Source organism: Chenopodium album, chromosome 2 (genome assembly GCF_948465745.1).
Source record: "Chenopodium album chromosome 2, dcCheAlbu1.1, whole genome shotgun sequence".
NCBI classification, from domain to species: Eukaryota; Viridiplantae; Streptophyta; class Magnoliopsida; order Caryophyllales; family Amaranthaceae; genus Chenopodium; species Chenopodium album.
Window position 1 is genome coordinate 56,650,857 of NC_137835.1, and position 21,870 is coordinate 56,672,726.

At 33.9% G+C, this 21,870-nt stretch overlaps 1 protein-coding gene across 4 annotated transcripts; it reads right to left on the minus strand.

The window, feature by feature from the left end:
* Positions 1–24: 24 nt before the first annotated feature.
* Positions 25–18,733, minus strand: LOC145598687 (carbon catabolite repressor protein 4 homolog 5-like). Of its 4 annotated transcripts, none has more exons than XM_081655085.1 (14): positions 18,349–18,733; positions 16,840–17,003; positions 16,452–16,517; positions 16,322–16,374; positions 12,106–12,187; positions 8,862–8,908; positions 7,785–7,848; positions 7,582–7,674; positions 7,472–7,504; positions 7,310–7,398; positions 4,906–5,032; positions 4,708–4,793; positions 4,545–4,629; positions 25–531 (listed from the first exon to the last, which is right to left on the minus strand). In XM_081655085.1, the coding sequence occupies exons 1-14, from the start codon at positions 18,605–18,607 to the stop codon at positions 469–471; spliced, it is 1,311 nt and encodes a 436-aa protein (XP_081511211.1). In that variant the 5' UTR covers positions 18,608–18,733; the 3' UTR covers positions 25–468. The 4 variants fall into 4 exon arrangements, with proteins under 4 accessions (XP_081511211.1, XP_081511196.1, XP_081511204.1 ...); XM_081655070.1 differs by having other exon boundaries at positions 7,785–7,851; XM_081655078.1 differs by having other exon boundaries at positions 7,785–7,851; positions 16,452–16,513; positions 16,836–17,003.
* Between the last annotated feature and the right edge of the window lie 3,137 nt (positions 18,734–21,870).

Genomic DNA, 21,870 nt, shown 5'->3' on the forward strand with positions numbered 1-21,870 from the left:
ACTTAAATTTTTTAATCAGAAAAAAAAAAAAAAAAAAAAAAAGCCTTAATCCCAAAAGGATTTGAGATTGACTAGCATTGACTAACATGAACTGTCATTCAAAAACGCCATTTACACAACTTTTGATATAAATTATTTGTCCTTCAAGTCTTGATCTGCCTGTGCTAGCTGCTATTGACTCAGATATGCCCATCCCTCATGATTTGATCCCCATTTTCATACTCTTCTATTTCTTCAGTCAACTTAACTGCTTAGTTTCTCGGGCGCTTAATATTCCCAAAGGGACATTTGATTCATAGTCAACCGACAGTTCATACGGATCCTGAGACCATTGCTTAAGTATTTCATGGCCATACCACATAAATTTCAATGTTAGGCTGATCATTCCCTATACGCCCTATATGACACTTTATGTCCAGTGCTTGCAACTATTCCAATGAAGAAGTGTGACAGCAGTTGCTACCCCTTTTAAACTTCAGTGCTTGCAAAAGCAAATTCACACACCAACGCCAGGTGATCGCTGCCCCAAATCTACACCAGAAGCAACAACTGTGTCAGCAATTTTTTTATTTGGCAAAGGTTTAACAAGAAACAGAGCACTAAGCGCCTTTAATTAGTAATGTCACCTTTGGTAACGCATCTTTAAAGCTATAAATATTTTTTTTTTTTTTTTTTTTTTTTTTTTGAGGGGGAAGCTATAAAGAAGTTAAAGCAATCCTTTCTTTGGTAATATATATCACATTGAATTTACAGGTAGCAGAAATATGGACCATACAAGCTTAACTACAGATAGAACTTTCTAAATCAACAGCATACCAAGTTATCAACCTTTTTATCAACTATGGTAAATTACTAGTAATGAACTAGTGATTTAACAAATCTAAAAGGAACGGCAGAAACCACAAATCATTAAATATCTTATAGAGGTATTTATTAGTGTCAATCCCCAACCTTAAATTTTATTATTCTAAGACAGAGGTTGGAGTACTTCCAGTTCTCAGCAACATACACACCATTCACAGAGAAAACAACATTGTGTAAAATTTTAAGGGACTTATAGTTCAACAGCTTCACTAAGATTTTTCTCTTATAAATTACAATCTTATGTAGGTTCTTAAATTATATTGCAGATCCTCTACTCTATTACCTATCAACAATCATAGTGATCCTACTTTACGCAAGCATGGCACTGTGGCTCATGGGCTTGGGCCATGCATGGGATGACCTTTTGAAAAATTTGGCAAGGCATGTAGCTTGTGCTTCGGGCTTAGCTAACTGCAAGCACATGGGCTCAGCATGACCCACAACCATCTTTAGTTACATGTTAGTAGGGAAGTTAAGCCAAGTCTTTTAAGCGACTTCAATTGCGAGAAAGCATTAAGAGGGAATCCAAACCTCAACTGCTAGCGATTATAGCAATGGGGCCAGTAATTATGAAGTTAGACTATCCTCATGAGTCATCACATATTTAAGTTCAGCTACCCAAAGTCCCATATCACTCTCAAACTAGCTGTTCTGGGTAGGGAGAACAATTTAATCAATTTGAAAAATCAGGTGATCACATACACTCAAGCACCACTAACTACAGCAATGCATCCACATGCATCGAGAATAGTAACGAAACGCTTATAAACGACTTCCACATTACTGATCAAGCTGAAGTGGAGTCGGTAGGATCTAATAAGGATGATCCCATGGGTTTAGAAGTGGAATTGGAGGAGCCACTCATCCCTACCCCCGTTACCTTCATTTTTAACTCCAACAATTTGAAGAATAGAATGTTGGGTAGGCCGCATGTGAAGAAGAGGAAGAGGAAGAGGAAGAAGCCAGCTGTTTCTCATCATAGGAATCAGTTTTGCAGGACAAGAAAACGTAAAGGATCAAACCTCGAGTATCTCATGTCTAACATCCATACTGGAATTAGTCAATCTCATTGTATCCCCCCTCTTAGATGATCATGTTAGTAGTCCCCCTATTTCTTGGATGTTTTCTGTTTTTACTAACTCTGCGAAGAGGTCCAAGTTTGTTTGTAGTTTTAATTCTTGCGTCGAGCCTGTTGGGAGCTAGCCTCCTTTTACCCGTTGTCCAAAAAAAAAAAAAAAAAAAAAAAAAATTTAATCAAGAATGCTCAATTGGAAAGTGACCTGTCCTCTGCACCAATTCCTCAAGTCCAACAAATATAATCCTCACAACACCATACTCCAAAATCTGCAGTTCTAGGCACAATAAGCGCAGAGTGCTGGATTTATCTTGAAATTTTCAGTTAGCAAGTGACCTATCTGATATTGCAACAACAAGAGCAGACAAAGGGGTATATTATTTACTTCATATATAATCAGCTGGCATCTCAAAGAGTAAGCCTTTCCTCAGTTGCTCTGGTTTGAATAAATGGAAAACAATACCAACAGCTTCAAATTAAAGAAACTGAAATAGAAACAGAGAAAGGGAGGAACAAATCCTATGTGGTGGGTGTACATCCATAAAGTTTCTAATAAGCTACTCCCTCCGCCTCTTTTATCCATTTTTAGCGATTCCTTTCTATGGTTACGTTTCAACTTCCAACAAAAAATCTACACACCCTCATATTTACCTATTTCCAATGCAGCTATTCTCATTTGCCAAAAAATTTACATAATCCCAAAGCAACTTTTCCCATTTACCAAAATATTTACCAACTCCTAAAGAAAAAATTTCCGTTTACCAAAATATTTAACTACACTCAAATTATATATTCCCATTTTACCTACTCCCAAACATTTGTTTTTAATACCCGCGTAAAATTTCAAACTTAACTTTAGAAAGGAGACGGAGGGAGTACATTATTAAGAGTGTAGAGTTTTTCTACTAAGCCTGATTTATTCTAACAAGAGGGTTACCTCATAGTTTGATTTTAATCTGCTATTGATAGAGATAAGATCCAACTCATAAACCCTTGCTCTATAAACTAAAAACCCTGAGTCACCAATCCATGCTATTCCCTCATGGTCCCAATTTCTAAATTTGCAGCTTCTACTGCATTGGAAGTTCATAACATATGACGAAGGCAATTAAACTATGGGATGTGACTGCTGTGAAAACAGGAAGGCAAGAAAACAAATAAACCTGGCAAAAAGATCCTTCGAATCAAGGTATTCAGAGCGTGTTCCAGAGTGATTTAATCTATCTTTTAAGTGTTCCAGAGTGACTTTTTTTTTTGTTTTTTTTTTTGGAAGGTAAGGAGAAGGGCCCTACCCTGAAAACTCTTGCAATTCAACCCGGCCCGGGTTTGCAAGCTTAGACCCTTTAGGAGTGGGGGAGGGGGGAGGTTAAGGGAATTTCACCCCAGAGTGCCTCTAGGTAGGTTTGATCAACCTCATAGTAGTGAGATGCAAACTTTCTCACCAGACCAAGCATTGCTTGGTATTTTAGTATGAAAATAGTCTGACTAAATTTTGACCATATTTTTACACTTATTTATTATTATACACAATTAAATGTATTGAATAATAAGTAAACAGAAATTAAAAAAGAAACTTTGACCGTAATTTTACACTAGAATATAATTTATAGTAGCACACAATTAGAGATGTTTGGTAACAAGTAAACAATTATCAAAAAATAAATAAATCTAGTTTAGTTTGATCTGGTGTGCTTCTGACAAGAATAAATAATAAGTTTCTAAGTTAAAGAGAACTAATTCTCAATTTAAATTATATGCCAATGATGACAAATTTTGTGGATGTATGGTCAATCAGGTAGCCAGTAGGCCTATTCTTCTATTGTCAAGTTTGTAAACTCTGCTCTTACAAATATACATGGTTCGAATAAAAGGAGGAAAGTGTGGGATATGTGGTACAGTTATTCAACAGGAATGATCCTCAATGGTAAAAAGTAAATTTATGACCAATATCATAGTATATATTCAAAACACAGACTAGGAAATGGCAATTTGTGAAATGAGAATTCAAAATCCTTTAGAACAACAATTATGTAATGAAACGGCAGAGAAACATATCCAACAAGAGCTATAGATCTAACAAACGGAGCTCGGAGCTGATGCATAAACCACATTAGTTAAGCTATTGATGTTGTTAAACCCAGGTTCCAATACCATGTGACAACTGAAAAGTAACTATAGTGTTTTTCTTTAAAGATCTACGTGCAGAGGTTAAATACCAAGTTATAGGTCTATCAAAAGGAACATGGGGCTGATGCATATTAGTGACAAAAATTGTTTGTAACAACTCTCAGAGCTGGATAGCCAGCTACAGGATGCATCGAAAAGCTATTTCAATTCTGAGTTTCAAATCAGTAAAGGGAGAAATTATTTTCATGATCTATATAATCAACCTAATCATGTAAGGTTATATTCCTTCACAAAGGCACTCAGTTATTGATAGCATAATTCAAGAGTACTTAAAATAGACCTGTGCGAGTCTATGACGAAACATATTACTTTGATCAAGCAATCCTTTTCAAAGCAGGAAGACCTTTATCAACCACAAAAGAGGGACTATGAAATATTATAAACACAAGAACAGCTTTTAGGCTATAACTAGAAGTACCTTACTCGGAAGCCCTCCCAATTTTTCCAATGCATTTATAGGCAGTGTTTCAAGGACCCTGACAGGAACAAGTTGGTCACTGTGCCTACAGGAAGCAACATATAGATATCAGTTGCTCTTTAAGTTCAAATCCATGCTGATTTAATCATTAAGGTTTTCTTACCATATGTAATCAACAGTTCCCATGAAATTACAATGAAATGATGTTGCCAAAGGTTCTCCAATATTATCTCTTGTTGTGACACTCCCCTGACCAAATAATTTACCAAACATCAGGCAATACAATGAAATCCCAGATTGATATGTCTAAACAACAGACCATAGCAATGTGAAAGATTTTTGAGATCTAAGACCGTCTTACAGGAACACCATGATATGCACTGCGGAGTTTTAGGCTATGCTGCAGACAAGTGACTTCCTCACTCCCAGTAGCAAATTTTAATTCTTCATCAGTCCATCTACATATCGATGGCTTTTGCCTCCCATTCCTTGATCAGAACCAAAGGGAAAATTTGATTATAAATAAGAACCTACTTCAAGCAGTTGTATTTATCACAAAGTCTACTTTCATATCTCATACACTTTTAAATAGAAGGTCGGACGCTTGGGAGAAAAGTGGACTCGTTAGTCATAAACCCTAGATCTAAAATAGAAGGTCGGATTCACCAAAACAAGAGTCGAAATCTTAGGGCTTTTGATTGGAAGGGAAAGACGAGCAGGCCAGCACCAAGAAGTTGCCGGTTTTCTTAGCCGGCGACGGGAGGCTGGGTTGTTCTGGTTCTTCGACATTTTCAAGTTGCAATTTCTGTTTTCTTTTTCTTTTTCTTTTTTTTTGTATAATTGTGGAGGTGGGGGTAGGTGGGGAAAAGTACTTACTTTTAGTGGGGATATAATCACGTGTCCTCTAACTCCTCTTTACCAGGTTTACCTTTTCTTTTTTCCCTTTTCGTTTATCTTTATTTTAATCTGAACAATAAATGTACTTTGACTTTTCTTTCTTACTGTGTTTTTTTTTTTTTTCTGCCATGTACAGTTCTAAACAAAAAAATTTAAAATAAAATTAAAAAATCATTGAATAATTAACTATTTTTTTTTTTTATTATTATAGTATATTTTTTTTTTGCATTTCCGTGTCCCCGAGTCCAAATCCAAAATTTGGACTCTTTAAAGACGTGTCCCCGGATCCTTAATTTTAGAATTTTCCGAGTCCGACTCTTTGACCCATACTCGAATCCGACACCCGTACCCGAGTCCGTGCATCCTAGATTATAACACCACAAAAAAAATCCAAAAATTGGATTTCACCACCTTCTAACTGAATTTTGGATGAAATCCGTTAGTGGGACCCAAGATAGACACGTGGCAATAAGACATTGGTTTAAAAAATAAAGGTAAATTTTTTTTTTAAAAAAAAAAAAAAGAAAAACACCCTATAACCCTAACCTAGCCACTAGCCCACCACCGGCGGCCGCGACTCCGCAGCCGGAGACTCCTACTGACGCCGGCAACCCTTCCTTCACCGGCGAAATCACTGCCCATCATCCCCACCCACCACAGCCCCCCTCCCCCCGCGCAAATCCCACCAATCAATACGTGCAAACCCTTACCACGAACCACCGAAAACCACCCATGTCGTCGCCTCGCCGCAAAATCGACCCAGTTGGGGCTTCGAAAGTGGTTTTCGACCGGTTTGAAGGTGAAGCGAAGTACAGGGGTGGTTTTTCGAGGAGGAATCGAAGTGGCTGGGAGGTTTTGGCTGGGTTGGGTTAGGTTTCGGCTGACGGTGGTTCGGCGACGATGTGGGCTGGGGTTTCGGCTAGTTTACGTTGGGGTTTCGATGGTGTGGTGACGGTATCGGAGGTTTTGGGGCAGGGTATGGTGACGACGGTGGTTCAGCGACGGTCTCGGAGCTTCGGGGGTTAGGTTTGGGCGACGGTGGTGGGAACCCACCGCCGGTGGTGGCTGGTTTAGCATTTTAGGATTTTTCTTTTTTTTTTAATTAAAAAAAAATTAATTTTTTTTAATCCAATAGATGAGTGACATGTGTCAAAAGTGAGCCCCACTAACAGATTCTTGGATGGAATCCGTTAGTAGGTGATGAAATCTATTTTTTTGATTTTTATGTGGTGTTATAATACAAATTCGAGAAAAGGTGGTGTTATAATCCATTTTTTTCAAAATATGTGGTGTTATTTTCAAATAAATCCTACTTTTAAAGGAGAAAAATAAGAAAAAGGTAAATTTCCAGGAATTCTATCACTCAATTAACAATCTAACTTTAGTCCTCCCAAGAAACCAAAAGCATCAATTCTCAAATCTAACTCATCACTCTAAGGATATAATGAGAATTATTGAGAAACCATCAACCATTCACATCCTTTTCAATTAAACACTTTTTTAAATGACTTACAAGAGTTTCAAGTCCACTTCATTTTTCATTATCCTCAAATCAAAATAACCCAGTGTTTGTAAAAGGCAATCTTGTGCATGACAGAGGATAGAAATATTTATTTAAATAAAACATACAAAGTGCTTCCACAAACAATAATACATGACTTTAAGATATTGCATATCATTCAGTAAAAGTCTTGCAGACAATCACTAGGATAAATATGCAAATCAAAAGTCTTCAAAATGCCAAGAAGGCAAGAATAGATCATAGATTTATTCACATGGAAAAGGTGAGGGCAAAAGGGGGAATGGAGGACAGCAAGCCGCATGTGCTATTAACAACCAATGAAGACAATATGAATTTGAAGAAATACCTGAATGGCCCCTTAGGTGAAAAAGAGTGACACAGTGGCATCTGAATCTGCCCAGATACACGTTTTCTGTCTTGTTGTAAAAGATCCAACTGCAAACAAGACGTACATGTATAAGAATATAAACAATTAAGGATAGCTTATCATGAAAGACTATATGTTTACCTTTGCGGAGGATATATACTGATACGCAGCACTCTGTAAGCAAAAATAATTTTATAAGACAAATAATTGTGAAACTCAGCCAACTTTTGAAACTGTAACAGCAGGAATACCTGAGGGACACTATTAAAATCACCACAAAGCACAACAGGGATCCCACCCCATTCTTCAGATAATCTGTGGGCCCTATCCAGAAACAGACGTATCTGTCGAAGTTGTTTTGAAGGGTATGTCAATTGTGTCTATAGACAAAATAGAAACAAATTTGACAAAGCCTGAAGTAACTATATCATTCATAATTTATTATATGCAATACCTGTCCCAGCTGGATGTCCCCTCGATTTGGGTTGAAAAGAACGTGTATATTTCCAACAACCAGACTTCTACATGTAGCATCGTGGTAGATACATTAATTTTTTTGCTTACAGACTCGTATAATATTAAAACGTATAAAGTATCTATAATTGTGCTGACATAAAATAAAAGGGGGAGGGTGGGGGAAGAAAAAAAAGAAGTGTCCGTGTGACAGCATGAATGTACAAAGTTACAAACTACTCCTAAATTATGCCAACCTAGGAGGATCCTTCTTAAAATTAAGAATTGTGATGGAGAAGTCCACAAGTTGACGACTGGAATACAAACAATGCTCAAATTGGTTACATGATGTATTATTTTACATATTTTTTAAAATTATAATTCAGCAATGAAGACTCCCTCCATATTATCTGCAACTGTCATTCAAGTGATTGACACGAGAATCAAAAGGAAAATCTTCTCTCATAAAGTAGATTTTTTAGGGGAGTGAAAGGCACATAGAAGAAAGAGGGCAGTAGTTAGAAGGAATTTCCCAAGGCTTCAAATTTAACTTTCTTGTAAATTTAATCTGAAAATATCCAAATCCAAAATCAGTGATTCTAAATTTATGTTGGAGCAATACATAATGAAGCTTACACTATAGCCTGTAGTAGACTGTAGACATTGATTATCACCACATGTATAGTTGGTGTAATTTGAAGATACCATTTGTACTGAAAACTAATTGGCATACAAATATGTTGTAGCTAAACAAAACCACTTCTAAAATTTACATACTATTAAAACATTTTCCTTTTCCAGTGTAATGCCGCTCTCACCCCAAAACCAATCTCCGTACGTCTCCCCACTCTCAGGCCAAAGAATCCATAAAAGGATCCATAAAGGTAACTAATTGCTTCGGCTAACATACTGTTCCTAACATAGGAGCAGAGTAATTGTGCTTTCTAACATTATATTTTAACTTCATAGAATTCTGCAACTCGTCAGAAAAGTCATCACCTCGCGATGCCAACCACCTAATGTCCTAAAACCATAAATTTCGAGAGAATATATACCACTTGATACATACAGGACTTACGTTGGCTTTGACATCTTTGATTCAGGATTCAATGAATCAGCATTCATCTGTGACAAAAGATCAAAAGTCTATTAATTGGACTATAGTTTCATCCACTACAAAAATGATGAAAACTGCTGTCAGCTAAAAGTTCAGAACAACAGGAAGAAACAAAGACATACGTATAATAACAAAAGATTATCCCCCTTCCCACCCCCCAAAACACACATCTTTCCTCCAATTGGAGGCAAACCATATGGATCAAAAGGGTGCAAAGGGAGAAGGAATGAATGATAAAAGCAGCTTACAGTTTTAGCTGAATTTTTATCAGCAAGTAAAAATAATTATAAAATATAAATTCAAAAATTTTATAAAAATATATAAAAAAAAAAAAGAGACGAATTTAATAAGATCCCACGTAACATTTTTTTTTTCTTTTTTTTTTTTTAGCATAAATCACCAAAAATGGTGAAAGTAGAGTATATGAATACTATAATAACCAAAGTGTTTCATATAGAAGAAAGGAAGAAGTAACTTCTAAAATTTTATCAAGTTAAATTTAAAATAAGGCGTTTTAGATACAAGGACAATTTTATTTTTAAAAATTACTGATTACAATAAACCATGGTTACAATAGTGGCTCATAAAGGCTAACGTGGCAAATTTTATAGTCCAAACGGATGCAAGTAATACTTTAAAACACATGTTATAAAACCAATTTCTGTTGAACAGCACATTTTTTACAGAATGTTCATTATGTAATGAAATAGCTTGATTGAGTTGATTCAATATCATCTCCCCATTTTCCACATCCCTAAGACTAAAAAACGTATATGGTGTTTCCCATAAAACTTATGAGAGGAAGAGACTCAAAGTTGATGGCTTCCACAGTTACTTGTAAAGGTAAAGTAAACTAATGAGAAGCACACCGTTGATCCAAAAAATCCTTTCCTGTTAAGGAAAATGCAAATGGCCTTACAAAAAAAGCACCAGCTAACTATCAATCTAAGCAACACGAGTACTTCTTATGTTTCAAAATACTTGCAACCAAAGGGCTTGACACACTGATTGAGGCATAGGAGAGAGAATGGTAAACAGACAATTAACAAAGGTTTTTTGATAGAACGAATACTTTATGGAATTCCGAATGGTTTTGGTTTTCCAAGCTTTTTTGTAGGTGAGGGTATCATATATGTAGGAGGCGGACAAACTCCTCTTATCTTTTTTGGTATTTTTTTAATGTACCAATTTTAATTCCTTTTTTTGCAAATATTCAATTTTATTTTTAGTTTTATCATTGCATAATCTAGTTTTTTTATCGAGTACATCTATATAAAAAAAAGTCCTTTGTCTAGAACTGTAATTCTATTAGCAAATTAATTGCTTAAGCACTACCTCAACCCTACCTTTCTTCCTTTTCCCACTGCCTGACCACCGCCCGCTCTCTGCTGACCTTGACTACCAAGCCCCAATCATCCCTGCTACTCTGCCAGCCTATGGGAACCACCACTATCCGCCAACCACCACCGACAAATCACCCAACCATCATCTACCCTGCCAACTCACCAAAGCAAGCCAACCATTAGCCTGTGGCCACCACCTAAAAAAAATGCAACCCCAATACCACCACAATGTAAACCCATTACCAACAACATGCATCAGCCCAAACAAACTAGCAAGAGAGGAGAGACTACAACCAGAAACACATCACCATAATATCCCACAGCCCTAACCTAATTAATTAGACCAAGTAAACAAAGGTCCCTAATAATTCCAGATAAAATCAAATTTTTTAAAATAGCACACATAAAGTTCATCAGAAAGTTCAACCGAGCAGATTTTATATTGAGTGAGAAAATATTGCATCTTCAGTAAAAGAGGAAGAAATAGATGCAGGAGAGGAATCGAAACACGGTATCAGAAAGAAACAACTCAGAGAATTATATCATTGAATACTTCAAAAGAAGAAGCCAGAGAAGAAGAGGAAGAAAGGGAAAGGAAATATGAAGTCATATTCGGGAGGAGAAAGAGGAGTTGCCACCAGGAACTTGTGTTGGGTAATAGATGAGGATGAAAGGGGATTATGGAAGAGCCAAAGAAGACCTATAAAATGGTACAAGGTGGAGAAAGCATTTATTGATGGGTAGAGTTTTCATATTTAGTTGATATAGTAAGGGAAACATTGTAATTGTGTGCAAGGAAAGTATGAAACAAACCTTATGTGTGATAGGTTGCATATATTCTGAGATTTCCAGTTAAGAGAAGTGTTGCAAGTCAACTTGAAAGAGATAAAGTAATTAACAACATAATGTGTGAGAGACCCAACACACACAAATGTAAATAACCAAATACAAGAAAAAGAACAAGAATTTGAGCTAGCAAAAGGCAGTGGATTGATTGAATGTCTAGTAAGTTTAGGTTACAACTCTCCTAGAAAGTAACTTGAGGTTACTACTCTCAAACTACACAAGTCTAATCACGTGATTTCCTACCTCCACACATTCCTTAATATATACAAAGGCAAAGACTGCAAAAAGGCTAACTGAGGTTAATTAATCTTATCTCCTTCTCTATAACACTGCTATTCCATGTCTCCACTATTTGGTATTGCTCCTCTTCGAAATATTAATTTGGTTTTTCTTGTGCCAACTGTGTTTCCTCCTCCTGTGATGTGGTTGATTGCTCAGCTTGTTTGCTTTTCTTTCCCCTTCTCTGATATTTGGAGCGTATCGGTAGCTTGGGTGGCCCATCTACCAAGTCCATTACATAATGCAGAGAGAATTCCAATACCCTAGAGGCCTAGATAACACCATCTCAGTATCAATGACATTCGATGACCTATCGAACAGTGTCAATTTTCTCTATCAGCACATGCCTCTCATTCTAACTCTTTGTTCCCCTGTTTTGCCCTGGTTCTCTCAGTCTCCAGTCAATAATTATGTCCTCTGTACGACTGTACATTATACGTAGTCCTCTTAGTCTTAGGTAATTCTAGATAAGACCTATAATTTTAGATGGTACAATTCTACACACATATTAGGCAAGTATATATAGCTAAACCAAATAACATGAAGCAAAGGTACCTTATATCCCATATTATGAAATATAAACAGCTCTTTAACAAGCATATAATAAAAAAATAAAAACTCACTAAAAAACCAGGAACAAAACTATATGATTTGAAAAGTTAAAAACATGTAACATCATAGTTTTAGCTACAGTATGAACATACTGTGTACATCATGGGATCAACTGATTAACATACCTTCAGGACACAGAATTGTGCAACATTGTTACGCAAATCAAAGCTTTGAAATTCAATGCTTTCCTCATGCAGAAGATTAAACCTGTGCCCAAAGCATAGAATAACTTCAGTCAGACAAAAGAATCAGTAAACCCAGAAAAAAATCAAGCAGGCAGAAACCATCATTATGATAAGTAAGTTCTTAGGGAATTACAGCTGCACTCATAATGACTCATCAGAAGTGAGCTAAACCTGTACAGTTACCATCTGGAATTTTTATATAACAGATATTTGAATAAAGAACAGAACTCCAAGAGTGAAAGACTAATTATATAATAATCTCCATACAACTTCTTTCCCCAGAAATCTAAAAGGACAAGATGGTGGAAAAGACAAACTCAGCATCTTGGAGAATTTTTCTATAAGCCGTCACTTCTCAGGCATTACTAAGGAACACCTTTTTCCATTATAACTAAAAGATTTAAGCTTTTAATTTAGGAAGCTGAAAACAATACAAGGGGATATACAGACACAAGGGCCAAAAAAAATAAAAATAAAAATAAAAAATCACTGCAAATGCAAAGAGAGGATGGAGGAGATATATAAGACAGCATCTAGGACACAAACTTTCACACACTCTGGCAAGCATATCTGCAACCTTCCGATCAGTTCCTCTAAAGATCATGTGTGCTCATGCTCATTCAGTAATCAAAGGATTTCAGTTAAAAAGTTAAAAGCCAAAGCCACTTCCTTTCCATATAAACGTTTCTGAATGACATATTGCCAAGACCCAAGTCCTTTACTTCTTAGTCTACATACTAAGTCCAAAGTCCCCACACCCCCAACAACAAAAGGTCTCTCCTTTCCCTCAAAATTACCACAGAAGCCCCTCTCATAAGTCTCTGGATTCTTAGCGAAACCCTCAAGAATCTCAATGAGCGAAAACAAGTACAAAGGAATACTAGACAGCAGAGACAGGAAAAAAGAAAAACAGAACAGGGTGTTCCCCTGATAATAAGAACTCATTCCTTCGTATAAAGATCCTTCAACATCCATCCCTCTGCATTAAAAGCTTCATCATCTATTCTCTCTCTACCTCTGAGCACAGCCAACAATAATATCTTTCAACCCTAATTCACCTACCATCAACCACAACTATCTGACATCAACAATGCTTGTTGCCTTCTTCAAACAATACATGTAATCCCCCTTATTTTTTAGTAAATTAATATTATATTTATTTATTACGTATACGAATATTTTATTTTGATTTTATTGTATAAATTGTTTTATAGGAAATTGATTTGAACTTTATTAAATTAATAAGCACTATTTTAATAAATAAAAAAAAAAAAAATTATCTTCTTATGTTGTTATAATAATAGTGGTCCAATTTCAAGTGAATTAAGCCTACCTCTTTGTAACCATCCAATTGTGGCCCAAATAAAAGTCTTAACTCCATTAGGATGAAGAACCCTTTTAGCCCATTGTTATTTAAAAAGCCTTGCACCTTATTCCCCCTTTATTTTACTCACGCAGAAACATTCCTCCACCCAAAATATTGCTGCTACTACTCCCCTGTTTCACGCACTCAACCAAAAAAAAATTTGAAGCTGCTGCCATCGCAGCCACCAACGCACCACCACGGCTCCACCTGCGACTCCTTGCTGCCGCCGCCGTCCACCGCCTAACCAGCCCACGTTTGCTTCTCTCTCTCTTTCCTTCTTCCTTTTCTTTTGATTAAATTTATTCCAAGCTTTAATCTTTATTTAATTTTGGTTTTCGAATTGTTATTATTGTTGCTTAATAGTGTTTAATCACTCTAAAAGACTAAATTTTTATGAGTTATATTATGTTTACACTATTGAATAAATTTTCAGATTTGTGTAATTTAGAAAATAAGAGTTTAAAACTTGATTTTTCATGGTTTTAGGGCTTAAAATGTGTTAATCAAGTTACATGATCATATTATGTTTAAATTGTGTTAAAGTTCAATTATTTTGATTATAAATAAATTATCAGTTTTTTATAAAGTTTAAAACTTGCTGTAATTTCATGTATAATGATGTATTTTAAGGTTTTTATGAAGGAAATATAAATAACTATATATAAGCCTATAATTTTAACTAAAGGGAAGGTTTTAAAGTGTTGTTTAATTGGATTTTGAAGGTTTTAAAGTAAGTTAGTATTGCTGTAAATTTGGTTGTTTGGGTATTGATTGAAATCTTATTGTTTGGTTTAGGAGAGGACTTTATAAGAGGTGATTTCTAGTTGGTTATGTGACATATCAATTCGTTTATTCAAGGTACGTACAAGTTACGAAACCTTGCTTGTAGGTGCATGTTTAAGAACGGATCGAGAACTTAGTATCATGTATAGGATTGACTGGGTTAAATTGTTTGGTTATACACTGTGAATTTCAAATGATGTGCACTAGTTTATAATGCAAGTATTATTTGTGCTCTAATTATGCAAGGTGCGCTTAAAGGCAAAGGTATGTGATTGTTGTAAACATTAAATTATTACTCATTCATGATTATACAAACAGGATGAGTAAAGGAGGAATTCAAGTCTTATAAGACAAGGTTAAGGTTTTGGGGTGCCTTATGCACTCAAGGTGTTTATACACCGAGGTAGTAAAGGAATAAATAATAAATGTTGTTTGTCACTAATAAATCAAGAATTTAAATTGGAAACTTGCCTTGTTTGATTGAATTGTGTTTGGAATGTTTGTATTGTTTACATATGAGTCATCACCAAGTCTAAACCTGTAAATCACGTAAAGTGCAAGATGGATGAGCAATAAAACTCTGGATTGGTGCACTTCTGGAGTAATGACAATCAGGGGTTGGGGTACACGGGGTATTAACCGTGTACTTTTATCGAGGCCGTCTGATCTATGAGTCTCCTATTTCATATATTATTTTTTAAAACTAGGAGTTAGGTGAGATCTCATACTAACTACGGTCACGGAGTCGTGCCCGTGGTCGTTGGATGTTTATTGATGTTTCCGAAAGGAGGCATGGGGTTTTTCTTTTATTGATGTTCCAAATGGGACATGGGTTGGACAACCTTGTCTATTGCTAAATCCAATGAAATAAATAAATGTGTTGGTCAATATAAACTAGTGAGGTCTTAATAAATTTGATAATTGAGTCATGTGTTGAGTCTGTAATTTAATGATGCTTATGCTTGATTAATAGTAGCATGTTAGGTATTTCTTAATTTATTTTGCAGCTTATATGTACTCAGCTTTGCTGATTGCGTGCTTTTGTGTGTGTATTTCTTTGGTCACGGCCTTCGCCTTTCAATGACCATGTGACGATCCAATTTTTACACTTGTAATATTGGAGAGCAGATTAACCACAGGTTCTTACACGTGCAACATCTATTTCTAGATAGTGGGATCTTGAATGAAGAGTTGGTTGCTTTTCTTGTTTTATTTACTATTTACAATTAAAGTTATTTAAACTCAACTTTGTTTTTATACTATTTCTATTGGTTTCAGTTTTGAATAAGGGCCTTAAGGGTTCCAAGTTGTAAGATTTAATTTGGTTTTGGTTATTGGTTTTGAAACGTATATATATTTATTTTAGTTTTTCCGCTGCTATTTTCTGAAAAAGCCTTAACGTTTGAACACGTGGCGGTAGCACGCCAGTAATTCTCTTGGAATTGTTCAGGTTATTCACAGGTTTTTAAGAGAGAATTATTGGGGTGTTACAATACAGCACCGTGACCAACTTCTCATATCACCACCAACAGTGCCTTGTGTGATTACAATCACCGCTACAATCTTGCATCAACAACCACCATCCCAAAAATATATTTTGGTGATCCAAGATGTATAGCTCTAGCAGTGAAACCTCTGGCCAACTCCAACTACACAGGCAGAAACAATAGCAACGTAGCAAGCTTTTCTTTTACTGCTTCCATGGATGATGACATACCACTTCTTCTTCACTGCTGCCTCCCTGTTTTCTAGTTTCTTTATTTAATCTAAAAACCGCCCTTCCCTCCCTCTGATGTAACTTTTCTTTTTAAGTGGTGGGCAAGTGGCCAATGGAGCCATGGAGGTGGTGGTTTTGCGTTGCACAGGGAATGGTAGTTATGGTGAGGTTAAAGATTTTGTGTGGAGAAAAACTCATTCACTCAGATTAGTCAGATGCCTATTAAAATATCATTTTAGCAAGTTTTTTTTTTTAGCAAGTTTACGTTAGCTAGACATAAAAATTATTACCGTTCATGATTCCAAAATATCGCACATCCATCCTGAGCATCACCAGTGCGAGCCTACGGCAGCAAAAGAAAGAAAGCTTAGTCAAGATATCACTTTAAAGGCAACTTGATAAAAGGTAAACAATTGATACCTTTAAAACACCTTCAAATCCATCCTGTTGGAGGGCATCATGTAAATCACTATAACAATCTACTTCCTACAGTCACATGCAAAGATGCAAAAATAAAAGAATAAGCAATCTAAATTTCCATAGAGCCAATGAAACCTGAAAAGGACATGTGATGACAAATATTAAAGAGACTTGGGAAGAGCATATTTTTTATTATTCTTTTTTTGAGAATTGAAAAGGGTTAATAGTTAGTACATTAATCTTGCAAAACAAATAGTTAAGATATTTTCCTCAAAAAGAGCAGAAATCACAACTTCTTCATCACACCATACACCTAATCTTCTTTGAAATCATAATATATACAAAAAGCACAATATTCAGAGAAGGAAACAAGAAACACTGGACTTGCCTGAAAACAAATTATGCTAGGACCATATCGAGCTAACTCTTTGCGTATAGCTTCCCTCCGGTGCTCCCATTTCATGTACTTAAATGGAACCCCGAAATATAAATGGGGATGCTTTGATGCATTCTCAACGCCTAAAATGTTGTATGTTACGAGGACAATCTTATCTGTAAAGTAATAAAAAAAAAATAAAAAAATAAAAACCAAATAGAGAGAAACTGTAATCAGAACCAAAGTCTAAACAGTTGCCTCTCAATTCAAAATCAACAACAACAACAAAGTCTCATTTCAGAGCCAACTCAAAATATAAAATTGGATGAAGAATCACAAAAGCTTATAATTTATAGAGAAGCATAATAGAAGACACATACAATGCCAGTCCTCTCAATAAAGTATTAATAGATCGAGGAAGAACTAAAATAGCTCAAGACCCTTTTTTTTTAAAGGAGACTTGTAGATGACTTAAGGGCATGGAAATTTATAACTCGAGACCTCTCTTTGTATAGGGTTGACAAAAAAACCTAAAGTTAGTAAAACAATTCACTGCAACAAAACCTAGTATAGTAAAACAACCTGGATTAAAATTAGCTCGCTGCAACAAAACTTAGTGTCAGCTCACTGCAACAATTCAAGTATTACAGAGCAACAAAAATAATCCTAAAGTTAGTAAAACAACCTGGATTAAAATTAGCGGATTGAACACCATCATATTGTAGATACATAAACCAAAATAATCCTAAAGTTAGTTAAACAACCTAGATTAAAATTAGCGGATTGAACACCGTCATAATGTAGATACATAAACCAACTCACGAGTCTTGTCAAAGTAAAGGACCGATGGTTAAGACCAGTTAATGAATAAGGCCACCTAACAAACCTTAAGATCACAACAATTCTTATGATCACAACAACTGCAAAGGACCAAAACTAATTGAAAACCTGCAGCAGAACTATCACACTGTGCAACAGCATAACTACAAGCAGCAAGATTACAACTGCAGCCCACGCTTGCGAGGTTTGTCCGCCTCGCTTTCTTAACTATATATTAGGCCCGTTATATACATCCAGAAAATCCACATTGCATCCAATGCTAATTAAAAATATCTAATGCATGGCATGTCCACAATAAGCAAAGAAAAAGAAAGATGTGGACTATATGATATAGTATTAATGTTTAAACGAATTCAACATGACAAAAAATTCGCCTCTTTACTTTTATAATGAAATTTCTACTATCCCAATGCTTGGTTCAATCAAAAACAATCCATCTTCTTTGTAATACTGAAGTAGTATACTACGTATATATATATAAAGACGAGCACTTTTTTTTATTGAGATAGTCGGTTTTGACCGAGTGTACCATGAGCATAGCGCATCCGAGTGCACCATCTAATTTATGCTACTATACAGCTAAAAATTAAATTCAACCCACAAAATCCATGAAAAAAAGTGCAACATTCTGAACATTAGAACAAAATCAAAATAATTATAATCATAAAAATCCATAATTACCTTTATAATCAGAGGAATCGCAATCCGAATAAGTCCATTTACGAAAAACATTCATATTTGTAGAATCCAGCCGCCTGGTGGTTTTCCACTCCGAATGGCGCTTATACAAATATGATTGAATTGGTTTAAATTGGTTATAATTTGAAGAATTGCTTCGAACAGTACATCGATTTAGGGTTAGGGTTTGTTCTTCTTCATAGTGAATTGTTTTCCGTTTGTTGAAAATTCGATTAGAGCGCTTGGAGTATTGCTCCGCCATGTTTACGGTGGTTGAGTGGCGGGAGTTTGAAGACGGTTGAGGTTGTTCGCTGTTGTGGAGTGTTGAAGTTATGATTCGAGGTCCGGTATTATTCGAGGGAATCGGGCCCAAATAGTTACTCCTCTGATTAATTGCAACAAGTTATAAAATTGGTGTGCACTTCTATAGTTGTGTGTAATATAACAAACTAGTTTTTTTTTCCCGGTGTCATGCACGGTTACATAATAATAATAAGGTCCCGTTTTTTAGAGATGCTCTACTCCGCTCTGCCCTGCTCTGCTCTCCTCAAATCAAATTTGCTCTGCTCTATTTTCAAATAATAATTAATAATAACAATAATAATAATAATTAATATTCAATAATAATAAAAATTAATATTGTATTAATGATAATAATTTATTAGTTTGAATAATTATACTAGTTATTTATATTGAAATTTTTTTAATAATTATTAATATTAATAATAATTAATATTTATTAATCATAATAATAATTATTAATAATAGTTATTAATATTTAATAATTCAAACTATTAAGAATTAATATTTAATAATATTATTAATTAATAATTTCTAATAATTATAGCAATTCTTTCAAAAAAAATAAAATAATAATAATAACGATTTCTTTTATAAACATTTGATATTAGAATGACAATGTGTAGAAACATTTTATGTATGTGGGTATTGACTGTTAATTCATTGAGTTAAATTATTTTCCAAATCTTTCCATACAATTTATGAATTAAAAAAAAGAGGTTGTTTTCAAGTAGTACTTTGTATATCATTATTATTTTTAGGGTTAAAAAAATATATGATTAAGACAAACTGACAAATTTATAAGTAAAATCATTATATTACTCATTAAATCATTTTATTTTAAAACTTTTGTGAAATAAATATAAGTAAACCGTTGTCTTTTATCTTTCTAATATTAATATATGTTAAATATGGTATACATATATTTATGTTTTCACTCACCTAAATCAATGGTATATGCACTTAATAATAGTAATAATAATAATAGTAGTTATAGTAATAATAATAGTAATAGTAATAGTAATAGTAGTAGTAATAGTAACAGTAATAGTAGAAATAATAATAATACGAAGTAATAATAATAATAATAATAATAATAATAATAATAATAATAATAATAATAATAATAATAATAATAATAATAATAATGACAACAACATTAATAATAATAATAATAATAATAACAACAACAACAACAACAACAACAACAACAACAACAACAACAACAACAACAACAACAACAACAACAACAACAACAACAACAACAACAACAACAACAACAACAACAACAACAACAACAACAACAACAACATTAATAATAATAGTGACATTAATAATAGTAATAATAATAATAATAATAATAATAATAATAATAATAATAATAATAATAATAATAATAACAACAACAACAATGACAACAACATTAATAATAATAATAACATTAATAATAGTATTAATAATAATAATAATAATAATAATAATAATAATAATAATAATAATAATAATAATAATAATAATAACAACAACAACAACAACAACAACAACAACAACAACAACAACAACATTAATAATAATAACATTAATAATAGTTATAATAATAGTAGTAATAATAATAGTAGTAATAATAATAATTATAATGATAATAACAATAGTAGTGGTAATAATCTTCTGGGCTTTCTAACTTTGTTCCTGGACGGGTAGTGACTGATGCGGCCAATCGGAAGCGAATCAAGTACGAATCCAGTTGTCGAACAATTGGATATGGTTTCCTTCCTTTCTCTTTCTCTTCTCTTGGGGAGTTAGAAAAAAATGTTGTTGCATTGCTGAAGCGGATCCATAAGTTCTCGAAGACTCAAGACATTGGGACGCGTGTTGCAGCTCATATCTTTACTAGGGTAGATTTTGCTATAGATAGAGGAGTGGGGGCCCAGATTGTATCTCGGCTTCCCACTAATTTATTGTAGGTTTTATGACTTTTGTTTTTGAGAAATAATAATAATAATAATAATAATAATAATAATAATAATAATAATAATAATAATAATAATAATAATAATAATAATAATAATAATAATAATAATAATAATAATAATAATAATAATAATAATAATAATGTTGAAATCTGCTCTGCTCGGCTCGGCTCGGCTCGGCTCTGCTCTGCTATCCTGAAATCTGCTCTGCTCTGCTGAAATTTAATCTGCTTTGCTCTGTTGACCCCTGCTCTGCTCTGTCCAGAAGCTCAAAAGAACAGGACCTAAGACTTGTAAATCATAAGTTTAAATGGAATGCGTTATATAACATTTTTTTTAAAAAAAAGTTGAATTCATGTAATGTGTACTTTTTTTTTATGAGATGTAATGTCTATGTTAAAACTCTTTTTAATATATACTCCCTCCGTCCCCGATTAACAGTCACTTTTGCCATTTTTTGTGACTCAAAATGTTAGTCACATTTGCTTTTTTCAAATACCATTAATATTATTTTTTTACCAAAATTCTCTAACATTTGCAAAAATATTTGTGCAAATTTAACTTTCCCATGTAAATTTTACTTTCCCATGTACTTTAATTACTTTCTCTCTCTATTTTATTTGCATAACCAATGTAAATTTACTTTTTCAATGTACTTTCTTTATTTCTCCTTAATTCCCGTGATTTTTTAGCAAAAGTGACTATCAATCGGGGACGGAGGGAGTATTTTTTTGTAAATTATTGTAACTATTCATCGTCATATTATTTTTGAAGAAAAAAAAAATTAAAAAAAACTTGGCGAATTTTTTTTGTTGTTAATGCGACACGTATACTTATTAAAATTTCATAATAACAAAACTTATTTTATCTATTAATAATTTACGTAAGATAATTTCAAACAATTTTTTTTTAATTATCAAAAGTGTTTTATTTTTATTAATTATTAAAGAGATAATACCAATTTAAACCAATATCTAATCTTCATATTTAAATTCAAAAATAATATAACAAACTTTTTTAGAAGATAACCTAGAAAAAAAATGAAAACTGTAAAAAAAAAATTATACAGAGTAACAAACTTTGGGCGGGAAATTTTTTAATGAGAATGCGACACATGTATTAGAGGATAATTGATAAGTGGTTTATTTGACCACTTATTGTGTCAATTTAGACCCGATTTTGCATTCATTTCCCCTCTTTCTAACCCGTTTTTGAATGAAAATGTTTTGTCTCGGCTTTCCCCCACTTGGTTTGT

Coding starts and splice junctions, on each gene's coding strand:
- LOC145598687 (XM_081655070.1), bottom strand. CDS start 18,607: ATGGCGGAGCAATACTCCAAGCGCTCTAATCGAATTTTCAACAAACGG. Junction 5,033..7,309: donor TCACCTAAGGGGCCATTCAG/GTATTTCTTCAA, acceptor GTTCTGATCAAG/GAATGGGAGGCAAAAGCCAT. Junction 4,630..4,707: donor GGAACTGTTGATTACATATG/GTAAGAAAACCT, acceptor TGCTTCCTGTAG/GCACAGTGACCAACTTGTTC.